Source organism: Brachyistius frenatus, unplaced genomic scaffold (genome assembly GCF_029030835.1).
Source record: "Brachyistius frenatus isolate BFR_SWC_R1_liver_20210118 unplaced genomic scaffold, ASM2903083v1 Contig_9, whole genome shotgun sequence".
Classification (NCBI taxonomy): domain Eukaryota; kingdom Metazoa; phylum Chordata; class Actinopteri; family Embiotocidae; genus Brachyistius; species Brachyistius frenatus.
Window position 1 is genome coordinate 2501007 of NW_027210608.1, and position 13751 is coordinate 2514757.

Consider the following 13751-nt stretch of genomic DNA (forward strand, 5'->3'; position numbering starts at 1 on the left):
GTAATATATATACACACACACACACACACACACACACACACACACACACACACACACACACACACACACACACACACACACACACACACACACACACACACACACACACACACACACACAGTGTATGTGAATCAGTGTGTACAATGTTATTGGTTTGTTTACTTATTTCTAAATATTTTTCAAGCAATATGCTCCCAATGATCTTTTTGCATTGTTTAACACACCTTTAATGCTTTTTAAAAAAAACACATGAAGAGACACACTAACACCCTCTATTAGGAGTCTTTTTTTTCTGTTTTTCTGCCTGCATTTTATTTACACTGAAAAAAATGTATGTTCTGTGAATGATTGCATTAGGTTGTGTCAGTTCATGTAGTGTGTAAGCCCTTATCCTTGTCCCATTACACAGTGAAAGAGTTCTTGAAAGGTTGGCATGTAGAGTTGGTATTAAAGCCAAATCTTCTGTGGCTAAGGTTTCAGCACTGTTGTTGTTTGGCCAAGACATAACTCTCAGAAGTGAGAGTCTTATTGTTCCCATTGTTGTTTCTCCAACTCTCTTTGTCTCTCTGGAACTGTAGCCATTGTGATATCCGCCCTTGTCTTAACATATCATGGAGCTGCAGGTATCAGGAGTTGGCTAATGTGAAAGCTCCTCGTAAACCTCCACCCTGTTATTGTGTGGCTTGAGTGGAGCCCCTAGGGGCACCAAAGTATTTGATTAGTTTTGTCTTTTCCAGTTCAGTCAACAGAGGGATGCCAGGAATTCCTTTTGTCTGTAGTTATCCTGTAGCGTCAGCTGGTCTGACAGATGTTTGTTCCCAACAAGTTACACAAGGTTAACCATCAGCTTTGTTTATACTAGCTTCAGGAATATTTTTCTGTTGTCGGTTTAAATGCTTTGACTATTGTAACTGCTAGCATTATGATTATGATCTGCCCCACCAACAATCATTGTTGGATGTCTGATAAGGGCTGTTGTGTCCTGGTGACTTGGTTAAAGTCATTCGAGAAAAGATGCTTTAAAAGGATATTTAAATACCAATATTTTCCGCCTTTTATGGTCCCTGAATTTAAATAGTGTTTCACACCACATGGAATATTTTGGTGCACAGTCTATTCAGGGCCTTGTGTTTGAGACACAACTAACTGCACATATCAAGTCCTGTCTGATCCTCCAAGAGTCTCTCTGTGTACTTCCACAAATGGATCATGAAAACAATTGGTAGTGTTTGCAGGTGGGAAGCCAGTGAGGGATTATGCCCTTTTAGCTGCACCACCTTTCCAATGATTGATGGGTGGGGCAGCTCATGGAGGATAGCTAGCGGGACCTTGAGGGGTAATACATCTGCAAAATGGACGTCTAGTGTGCATAAAGACAATAGTACAAGTCTATTGAACATTAAAAACTATGTAGAAAAAGTGGGGACGTTTTTTTTTTTAGAAAGTTATTGCTGTACACTTGTTCTACAGATGTAATGGTATGGGTATTGGTCTAGAAGTGTTCAGTACACAATATTTTTTTCAGTATGAAATTTCTTGGTTCTGTATGCCTTGTGAGTAAAACAATTAACTATCAGAACACCATACTTTTGCTCCGAGAACAAAAATCCAAGAGTGCGATTTTCAAATGGAACATTTTGGAAATGTCCTTGTCCATTCGTTGTAGAAGGCTGGCAGGTTTTGCTTCGACAGCTGCGCAGACACTGTGCACATTTTGTGATGTTTAGTTTTGAGTTTTAATCGGCCAGCGCGGTCAGAACCTGCGACGTCTCTGGTCCAGTCCGGTGTAGTGTGGCACTAATGTTATGAAACAACTATACAGTTCCTACTAACTTTCTATATACCAGAGCTTACCAACCTTTGTTGTCAGGCATATCCACACAACCCTTGAGATGAACTTGAATAGCCCATTGCTGCCATTTATTCCAATCGTTTATGATTTACTTTTACATCTGTTCCAGCTGTTTATCCATTAATTAGAGCTACTTACAGTAACCATTTACCCATTACTTTAATTATTTCGACCGATAATCCATTAATTAAGGGTAGATATTTAAACCATTCAAGCATTACTTTTAACTTAATATTTCATCTGTTTATCTATTATTTTTATGAGTATTTAATAAATATGTTTCAGCAATTCACTCATAATTTTTGTCTTGATGTTGCCTTGATTTTATTTTCTTGTTTAAGCCAATTATCCATCATGTTTAGCTACCATAATTCTTTAAACACTTGTGCCTGCTTGCTAATGCATGCTCAGGTGTTAAAGCACACTTAATAGTAGGATATATTTAAATCGTAAATACGATTCGAGCTTCTCTGCAGTCCTTCTCTTCCATGTATCCCCAAGGAACTGCAGACGTTGCCCTCGGGTGACTGGTTCCCTAGACCTGTCCTCGACCCTCACACACTACAGGTACTAAGCAAGCATAAAACATATATTTCATCTGCGGCCTCTGAGTGCAGTCCATCTACGTGTGATATGATGAGATGACAGGCAGTAGGGTCCTTTTGAGGGCGTGAGATAGACAGAGAAGCATATTCAGCTTTTCATCACTGACGGGGATGATGCTCTGTTAATGTTTTCCCTCTGAACAGACTGTAATTATCAACAGGAAGCTTCAGACCACACATGTCCAGTGGGACTTCTCTTCACACTGGGAGGAGGGAGGAAGAAATCCGGTGTTATATTTGATGTTGCTGTCACTGCGCAAACCACAGGTCTTTACCTGAACTATACAGCAGGTGCTTAATGTGAATGATGCCTGTACTTGTTGTTAAACTGACTTTGACATGTGATTCTTCTCATTTAATTGGGTAAGGACCCATTTGGGCTCTGTTATTCCCATCTAAGTGCTATGCAGGTTTTAAAATAATGAAAAAAAAAATCCAAATGTAAAACGTTGTGAAAATATTTTCAAGATTGCTCGACAACATTACATAACTAAGAGACTTCCCAGAAGTCCTCTGTAACTCTTGGTACATTGTGCTATTTTGTTAGAATATAGAGATTTTGATTGTTCATGGATGTTGGCAGCCCAAACACAAACACAGCTGTTCCGCTTGATGGTGTCCTCTCTCTTTATTGTTGTCTCTGTTGCTCAGAGCACTTTACGAGCAGACTGTGTGTCAAACTGGACCGACTGGCAGGTTTTCACGTCTGTGGCTACCTCTTGCTCGTAACCAGGTGAGCTGGCTGGCTGGTTGTGATGTCTGGTTTCTACTGGGAGGCTGAAGGGATGAACAGGACAGCACTGGTCAGCCGTGTAGAGCCGTGAATGGACTGAATGAATCGAGAGCCTTGTTCTGCTGATGTGAATCGGCCTGTATACACCACACACAGACTTCTGACCGACTGGTTTTCTGAATGACTGATTCAGAGACTGAACCTGAGCACGGACAGATTGTCTGGACAAAACAGAACATGCTTTGTATGAGACTGGAAACACAGCAATATTGTTGTGTTTTCTGTACATCATCAAGTGGACTGTACTGGTGTGGTTTTATTTCCCCGATTCAGCCTGAGTGCTGCAACACAGTGGGATGATGAGCAGTGTGTGAAATTTAGAAAAGAGGGCGGGGACGACTCCACAATCACTGAATTCACAGTTGCACACCAAACCTTCTGAAGAACGGGGAAAACAGAGTGTGTGGAAACATCAGACATTTCCCAGTTTTTAATGGGCCTTTGAAGCTTCTGTTGTTTTGAGTATTTTAATAAATAATATGCAACCTACACCAATAAGTTCATAGTCTAAAAGTAAGTGCTGCGTGGGAAAGAACGTGATGCACACTTGACAGTACAATAGTATGATTTAAAAAAAAAAAAAAAAAATTTGGCATGCTCTGCTGCAGGAAAAGGCAAAAATATGAAGGAAAATTACATCCAAACCGACGCAAACAAAGTGCTTATCAATTGACCGAAAAGTAATCGACAGCTATTTTATTAATTGATTAACTGCAAAAATGAAAACTCAGCCCTTGTCAGGCTCCACTTCTCAAGACCGAGTTTTCTGCTTATCTTTATCATGTACTGTATAATGGTAAACACAGTGTGTCCCACAGGTGGAGAATTTACTTGTGGTGGTGGGTGGTGCACCGTGTGCATGCAGAGACGGGAGACTGTAACCCAGGTTATTTTCTGTAGCTACACTTTACAGATGCCCCCTGAATGCTTCACATGCAAACCATTGAGTATATAATTGATTTAGTATTTTGTTTAGCATTCTTGGTGGGAAATGTATATGTTTGGATGCCCTCTCTGTAAACTCAGGATTTTTTTTGGGTGAATGGGACAAAAAACAACAACAATCTTGTTATGGACTTTTGGATTTCCTAATCGTGTCAAGTCATGTGTATTTAAATATCCCCAAATCACTAGTTTGAACTTGAACCATGAATTTGTTGAATAAGGTACTATGGTTCTGTGGAAAACTGCTGCATGTAGATACAAGAAAGAGAGAAAGAAATTCCATGTCTAAATAACAAAACCTGGTGAAATTGATGCATTGTTATTGATGCTCCAATAATAATATAGAAACAGGAAGTGTGCATCCAAATTGTACTTTCCTCTGTGAAAATATCTCGTGATTCAATAGTCATAAAGTTTCAGATGAGGGATCTGAGATTGTTTTAATGTTCTCTTTTTAACATAACATGACAGCACATTGAAGTAGAAAAATTAAAATAAGGAAAACTAAAATTGGTCAAACTCATGAATCAGATGATTTTTTTTTTTATTATTATTGCATTAAAGGTATTTTTCGTGCATAAAAGAAAGGTCCATAACCAGTTACTGTTTAGACCACTAAGAGTGTGTTGTTCGAAAAAAACAAAACCTGATGTTGAGGGTTGAACCTGTAAAATCTTAACTGAATCAAAGCCAATACAGATCTCTATCTGTGTTTGTGAGTCAACTGCGCTGTCATCAGTCTAGACATCGGCCTTTCCCTGCTATTGTTGTGCTGCGCTGCTGAGTAGTATAAACAGCTAAAGCCTGGAGCGTCATCACCACAACTAAGTGTCTGTGTGGGACATCCTGTTCCTCTCGCCCTGAGGATGGGGGCTGAAACCAAGGATTAACAATGAGCCAGGCTTTTAATTCTTACTTGATCAGCAGATCAAGCTGCTGGAGAGAGGGCGAGAGAGGGGAGGGAGTTGCGGGGGGTGGGGGGGGGTGAGCGAGAGAGGGAGGGAGGCAGAGGGGGGGGCAGGGTGTGAAGATGCTAACTTTATGCCATAGCTGTGTGTGTTTACAGTTGAAGCTGTTTGTAAATGAATAAATGATACAACTTCTCAGGTAAAGTTCCCACCTGCCGATTAAAATGAAGATGCTTAGCCACCTGAGCAGGCTCCCTTAAGGTGGATCAGCTGTTCTCATTTTAGTGACAGAACTCAGCCGTTATAAGCTGAGTGTGGACAAATGTCTGGCTTTATTGGCAGTTTTAGATTTCTTTCCGCTGAGTTATTAAGAGTCACTTTACTGTTGTAAACATTACTTTCGCTGCTGTAGAAACAATGTTTTGTCCTGAACTGGACCAATAAGAATATGTTGAGGATAAAAATCAAATCTTCTCTGCACCTGTCCCTACAGCTGCCTGCTGGATCCAGAAGAACAGTAGGAAGATGAGAAAATCATTTTAAATCCTTTCACTATTAGCCTTAATTTGCCATTTGATTTGTAATAAACTAAAGATTACTGTATGTACTGTAGTGTACTGTAATGTTATTTTCTTTTTTCTTAAAATTTAATTTATGAAATTGGTATTGGAAAAAAGTATCAACCAGGCACTGATATCAATGTCAATGTTCAACCGTACTCTTTCCACCTGTCACTTTCATAGTTTAACCAGCCAGCAAAATATTTACAATTAAATACAACTCTGAAATTGTATTTGATTCTAACTTGTGTTTTTCCACTCGTAAAAGTTTTTTTTTTTTTTTTTTTTTTAATAGATCAGCTCAGAGCCAAACCACAGGCGTTTTCCCGCCGTTTGGCTTCTGACCGGTGTGAGTGTCCCAGCATGCCTCCCTGCTGAACTGGTATTTCTGTTTCCCTGGAAGCTCTCTATTGGGTCCTTGACCCACAACAGCAATCTTTATCCCACAGCCAGAGAGCTCTGCAACGACACAATGGAAAACTCTTTCACTAAATGGACACTAGCAACTCCCTAACTACCTATCGTGACTTTCTACAACCCACCACTTAACTCGAAAACACCCCCATTCAAACTTAGGGAAGGACACAGCAAGCAGTAAGAAATGTAGATCAATTTATTAGTGGAATTTTTTTTTTTTTAAAAAGTACAATCAAATAGACAATCAAATTCCTTGTTGATTAGCCAGTGAAACCCTCAAATGAATAATACTGCTTTACAGGAATAGGAAGCACAACCTGTTTATATGCAAATGCTGTAATAACAGTGGCAGCCACCTTAGTCAGCAATCAACAAGCTCTGATCAAGTAGCACCATTAGATGAGTGTCAGTTGATTTGTCGTTTGTATTTTCCACTTTTATTCACCCATGTTTTGACAAAATTCCCGTCCTTCGATTAACCAACGAATTGTCCGAGATTCTGCTGACATCACTAGAAGGGAGTCCAGTCGAGCAAGCTACACAAACAGTCAGCCAAACATGCAGACACACAGGCACAATCTGCTGTGTCTGGTAACTTTCCACAGTTGAGATTAAGGTAGCACAAACACCAAACACACGACCAGCAAGGATCCACCCGACAACGTCTACCGAGGTTCTTTACTAGAGACACTCGATGGTAACCACACATACTTCATCACTCAGCAGGCTGCCCGTATGACAGTTTTAGTAGTCAGTTGGATGTTTAGAGGCGAGTAGAGCATGGTGTCAAATAGATGGATTGACAGGAGTAATTGTTCTGTAGTTGATTACCAAACTGCATTCTGAGAAAATAAAGAGGACTTAGAATAATCTCATCTCAAATTATTATGAGCTTCATATATTTTAAACTGATATACTTTCTTATTCCCCACCAGCTCATTTCTGTTTGTCAGTTTGTGTTGTCTGGCTCCCCCAGCTGGCAGCCCTGCCGGGTGAGTGGGTGTGTGTGAGGAGGTAGTGAAGGGGGAGGGGGGTGACATGTTATGTTAAATGGTCTTTTTTAGTTTCTTCCTCTTCCACCACCCTCTTAACTCCATCTTATACCACTTCCTTCTTCACCTCCCTGCTTCTTCTCCCCCCCACTTCTTTTGCATCTCCTCCCTTTGAAATTCACTCTCTTCATCCTCCATCTTTAACACTTCCTCTTCCTCCTCTGCCTCCTCTCCCTCCTCCACTTCCATCTCTGTCCCTCGTGCTGCAGCTCTCTATCAACCTGTCTCTAAAAGTGTAGTAAGGGGGATAAAAGCTGGGATCCATTATGTTGCTGAGGTTCAGTGGAATGCTGATGTGCGCTACTGGATGCACCCACTGACCCCTCCACCTCGGCCCACCCTGCACAGTCACAGAGTTGTATTTTAGGACTAGCAGATCCAGTCTGAGCCAAACTTCAGGCCCAGATTCTCTCCTTCTCCCCCAACTCTCTGCGGGGTCAGACGCTGTACAAAATGACACCTTTCCAGCTCCCATCACCCCGTCGCAAGAGGTCAGTGGGCGAGTTTGAGTCGTGGGTCGGCGGGGGGCTCGGAGCAGAGAAAGAACATTCTGTGCCAGCGAAACGCAGCACTGGTTTCCTCCCGCTGAGCACCAAGCGACCTGCTGAACGGTTGGTGGGACCACACGGTCTGAAGGTTCTGATTGGCTTTCGTGTCAGTCAGGAGGCAGGCTTGAAGGTCATCTCATGGTCACTGCCTAATAGGGGGAAGGACCGCAGATTCATATTGTCCCCCAAGAGGAAATAACGGCCCTCACACAGATTCAGTGTTCATTTTTGGTTTGCAGTTGACATCACAATTAGGAATTTCCTAAACAGGTGTGCTGGATTGGTTTCATCAGTGATGGCATGTTGTATTTGGTTGATATCAGACTAATATGTTAGGTCAGAACATAAAACTCAGTAGTTTATGGGTAAAGATTTTGACACCACAAACGGATCACTGGCAGCTTTTGTGGGAGTCAAGATGGTGCAAAATGGCTACTTTAAAAAAAATCTTTTTGCCTTGTAAAACAAATAGGGATACCTATTAGGGATGGATCAATATTCAAATAGTCATTAACATATGAAATATTGATTTGTATATGCGACAATCCCTCTTCCTTATTTCCCTGGTTTTAATGGCGCCTAGTTGTAATGCAGTACTCCTGTCAGAAGGTGGCGGTAATGCACCTAAAACAGTTGATTTGTTCTGAGCGATTTTCAAACAGTATTTTTGCTTGAAATGCACATCCTTAGTACCCATCAAGCAATCATTTCTATGAAGATAACAGTGGAAGGGCCTGATTTATTAAAGGTTTGCATGTGTAAAATCACATGCAAACTTCACACCACCCGCCAAAAAAATGTCCAAACAGATGTACTAACGAGGTGCAGTGAGGACTGCGTCTTTCAAATGTGCAATTTAACACACGTTGTCCATATTGCGCGTTTGCCTGCGTGCATATGTACTATTGGGCTTTTCTACTCCAACGTGTAAAATACTGGGAGGGAACATGCAAATACATACATCTATCTCCCGCAATGATATTTACTAAACCTGAAAGGAGAAATAGGAGAAATGATTGTTGTGTATTTTAGTACGACTGAAAATAAAACCCGTATTAATCAGGTGCGCAAAAGTGGAGAATTCTCTGCTCTTGGCTGCTCCTGTTGTGGTGAGAAGGAGACGAGGGAAACTAAAGAATGCGTAGAGGACATAGTTTTACTCCAGCTTAAACATTTCTCAGATGTCAGAGGCAAAAAACATATTTAGACATATCGTTTGTCCAGCGATGACATTTCTGAGTTATTGAATGAACTGAATGCTGATTGACAGCCAACAACAAGGAGGAGCCACGTAATACCAGAAATTATAAAACTTATTCCGGTAATATTCCACCCTGTCCCGTTATTCAGGTGTGCTGCCAGGTCCTCAATGTGTCCCGCAGAATTCACGGGTACATAATGTCCCCGAGCAGTCGCGAGACACTGAATGAAAAGTCATCTGCTCAACAGAAAGATGTGGAGCTGCTGACCGGTGTTTGTTAGAGGATCTCATCCACCATCCCTCCTCTTTTATTTGCCGACGCTTAATTCTGTTGTTTTTTTCGGCTAATATCTTGCGTCTTCTTATAATTTCATCGATTGATCTTTTTGTTTTTCCCACAGCGTTGACTTCCTGGCTGATAATCTTCCATATAGCCTTTTGTTCTTGTTATATTAATATTTATTCATTTCAGTGGGATCAGATTTCCTTTTCCTTTTTCGGTCGCTGTTTTACATTGCTGGAATCACTTTAACACACGCAAACACCGCATTTATAAAGAACGATTTTCACCTGATATCAAAAATATAATTACTTTTAATAAATCACCCGCAAAAGGGGCGCAAAATAAATGTGCAAACTTTTGGAATAAACACGCAATTTAGTACCCGTTATTTGAGATCTTAATAAATCAGGCCCCAAATGTGCATTGTGTGGAAATTCAGTAAATGTCACTTTTGATCAATGTACTTAATTACCGGATATTAGAGCTGCAATGATAAGCAATTTGATTGATTGGTCAATCGCCAGAAAATTAATCGGCAGCTATTTTGACTTTTAAATCCCGGTACTGACTGGTTCCTTGGTTTCCTCAGTCCTCCTATCTTTGGGTTTTGGATGGTTGGTCAGCCAAAACAAGCTTCTTAAATTTCACTTAAGGTTGGACTTATTTCCATTTAATGTAGCAAATGATTAATGACAAAAAATAAGCAACATGTTAGTTGATATTGCATATAAAAAGGATTTTCAGCCAGATGCTGCTTTTTGGCATATTGGCATCTTGCAGAAATTGCTTGAATGACGCATTCATAACCCCGTAGTTCATGTAAAAAATGATGTGTTGAAAAATAAAGTAAATGTTATTTGCAGCCATTTTTCTGATACAGTCTCTACTCCAAACTGACATCTGTTTTTGGAGGCTCTTTCTTAAAGCGCCTCACAATCAGCTTCCAGCTCCTTCAGCATCCATTTATCCATTTTAAACACAGCAATATAAGTCTTTATAGAGAAATTACTGACATATAAATTAGAGGATGCAGCATGTCCTTGTGTCCTCTGGCCTGCTGCCTTAAAGTTTGTTGAACAGAGTGGTTGGCGGCAGCATGTTGAAACGTGTTTCGGGGTTTTATCACTCAGCATCTTGAAAACAACACACGGTTTGTTCCAACTTCACTTTGTTTGGTTCCTGTTTAAACACAGCCGCTGGTTAACCAGAGTGGATGACATCATCAAAGCTACAGTTTCTTAGGTCATTGGGTTGCTTCTGCTTCGGATCCCTATCCCTTTGTTTATGCCAGACAGCACACACACACAAATAATTTCAAGCAGTGATTTACAGTGTTTCCATAGCAATTAGTATTTGTTTCTGTGTCAGACAAACAGCTCATGTCTCTGTTTGTGCCGTCATATTGAACTAGTGACCTGCTGACATTAGACCTGGGTTCAAAGTTGATGCTCAGCTGTGTGCTGATGATGAAGGTGTCAGTGAGTGAAATGAGCTGCTTTGTTGTTTTGTTTCTCTCTTGCTTGATTTAAATTCTCCTGCCGTAGAGACAACGTCCACCACGAGGTGTGGCCGCTCTCCGTACGCACGTTAGTGCAGGGTTTTTTTTTTCTTCTTCTGGAGCTCCTCAATCGTTTTTTTCCTGTCATCAGTTACAATATCCTCTTATTTAGAGGGACACCACAGCAACTGGAGGAGTTATTTGTAGCCGTGCTCGTCAGAAAACCCGGAGTGGGGGATGCTTTTATCACTGGATCTGGGGTGAACCTCACGCAGCACACTGGGCTCATCAACAGTAACAACTGCGTCTGATAAACCGACAGGCTGTTTGTTGGATCTGGTTTTGTTTGCCGTGTTTACATTTTTAAGACAAAAGCAACAAAGATGCAAATGTGGTTGGTTGGATTTGAAGCACCCTGAACGCCCTACTCGTGAGTTCATCTTGGTGTTTTGCAAGCTCCAATCTGGTGTGTGTGTGTGTGTGTGTGTGTGTGTGTGTGTGTGTGTGTGTGTGTGTGTGTGTGTGTGTGTGTGTGTGTGTGTGTGTGTGTGTGTGTGTGTGTGTGTGTGTGTTCATACATCCTCCAGTAAATGCAAATCATTTGTTCAGGACTGCAGCCATAGTGTCATGCTGGAGGTTTTTCCAAGCCGAGGACCGAGTGCTTGTGTTTATTTGTTGCACCTTTATGTTTGCCGCTTTACTGAAACTTGTGTTTGATGTAGATTTACAACCACTGGAACGGGGGACATTTAGGGTAATGTACTGAACTGCAACTTATAGATCTGTTGAACTGCACTGGGTTATACAGACGTGTTCCTAATATTTTGGCCCGTCCCATTTAAATGAATTGGGGTTGACAAAATATTGGGAACACCTCTCAGTATAACCCAGGGCATTTTAACAGCACCATCAATTATAGTCTCAAAAATGACTATGAAAAAAAAATCTGCTGCTCTCAATCAGACTGAATAACAAGTGATTATAATCCTTATGAAGGGAGGATATATTGCTGGCTGATTGGTGTATGTACTCTATCTATAATATGACTGTTCTGATGTCTATTAATCACCACTGTTTTGTAAAAAAAAGTTTAACTTTATCTGCATCCTCTCTCTCTGTCTCCCCACCAGAGTGCCCAGAGAAGTGTATGCGGCGAGCATGCACAGTGGACGGCGAGTGCTGCCATCCTCAGTGTCTGGGCAGCTGCACGGTCCCCGCTAGTGACACAGCATGCGCCGCATGCATGCATTACTACCACCAAGGACGCTGCGTGGCCGACTGCCCTCCAGGCACCTACAAGTTCGAGGGCTGGCGCTGCATCAACGCCGAGCTTTGCTCCAAAGTCCACCTCCCTGACTACGACAGCTTCATCATCCACGGAGGAGAGTGCATGTCCGAATGCCCGTCTGGGTACACGCGCACCACACCCAACAGGTGAGCTGCAGTTCACCCTGAAGGAGCGGAGCCACAGGTTATTGTTGGACTAATATTGGTACCAAGTCCACACCCTGCAAGTCCTGTCCATTTAGAAAACTGAATTTACTGCTGCAATAAAGGGAAGCTTAGAGGCAACCAATCATCATTAGTGCCTGATTAGTCTCTGTTTGTCTGGTAAAATAAATAAAGTTGCTGGATAGATCGTTAGCTGCTTTTGGGAATCGCTGACGTAAAATCTTTCAGGGACAGAAATACAAAATACAAGGTCAGACGAGAGCTAAAAGAGTTTAGTGAATGGGTGTCTGTCAACAAAATTAAAACCGTCCCCCGCCTCTCTCCATCTCTCCCTGTCTGTCTGCAGTATGTTCTGTACAGCCTGTGATGGTCTGTGCGATAAAGTATGTGAGGAGAAGGTCATTGACTCCATGGATGCTGCTCAGTCTCTCAAAGGCTGCACTGTTATCAAAGGCAACCTGCATATCAACATCCGCAGAGGCCGTAAGTACCGCAGCGTACCACAGCAACACCACAGTTAATACTCACATTTCCACTTGAAGGAGGGCTGAAGAGATTCCGAGCTTGTGAAGGGAAATAAAGTGTTCTTTTAGTTACATACTGTTACAGTCAGTCTCTCACAAGGAATTGGTCCCAGATGGTCCCAGATTTCCCTGTCTGGGAAAGTTCGCTGGGAACCCTTTTCATAACATTTTCTCTATTTAGGAAGAAACATCCTTTTGTAGATTAAACATTTTTGAAATAGTTTTTAAAGGTAAAAAGAGCTGAGTTTCATTGTTGTCAAACATTTTGTGATCAAGAATAACTGAGTGGATAAACACATACACAGACTATTAAGATGAGTAAAAAAATAATGAACAAAGTTTGTGTGTTTTCTATGTATGTATGTATTCGTGTGTGTGTGTGTGTGTGTGTGTGTGTGTGTGTGTGTGTGTGTGTGTGTGTGTGTGTGTGTGTGTGTGTGTGTGTGTGTGTGTGTGTGTGTGTGTGTGTGTGTGTAGACAACATGGTGGCAGAGCTGGAGAGTTTCACAGGTTTGATCCAGAGGGTGACGGGTTACGTGCGGATCACACACTCGCACACTCTGAGCTCCCTGGCCTTCCTCCGCAGCCTCAGATACATCGATGGAGAAAACCTTCAGGACGAGTAGGAACACACACACACACACACACACACACACACACACACACACACACACACACACACACACACACACACACACACACACACACACACACACACACACACACACACACACACACTGCATCAGAAGGAGTTGTCCACATTCCTGTCTCACCTCACCTCGACCATAAACAAACAATCACAATTTAATCCCGAAACTCACATTGGAGACTGAAGCTGGTGTATGGTCACACACTGACCTCACTTCTACTCTTATCTTTTTCTAGATTTTCCCCTTGAATTGTAATTTACTTTAGTAAATACCGCTCGACAAATGTAAATTATTGTCTTCCACGAAAACAGTTTTTTTATATTTGCAGTTCCTATAAGATCAAGTACAGCTAGTGTCATAGACGGGCAGCTAACAACACAGCTAAAGTCATAGAAAGACAGTTAACAACACAACTGAAGTCAGGGGGCTATATCAAATCAATGCTAGCTGCTGAGATAGCTGT

General features: G+C 41.6%; 1 protein-coding gene across 1 annotated transcript in view; it reads left to right on the forward strand.

Moving 5' to 3' along the window:
- The window catches only part of LOC138616197 (insulin-like growth factor 1 receptor), a 51749-nt gene that overhangs the window by 18423 nt on the left and 19575 nt on the right, over positions 1-13751 (forward strand). The window contains exons 3-5 of the mRNA XM_069690336.1: positions 11793-12096; positions 12461-12597; positions 13116-13260. Of these exons, the coding sequence (XP_069546437.1) occupies positions 11793-12096; positions 12461-12597; positions 13116-13260 (586 nt within the window). The remainder of the gene's footprint in view (positions 1-11792; positions 12097-12460; positions 12598-13115; positions 13261-13751) is intronic.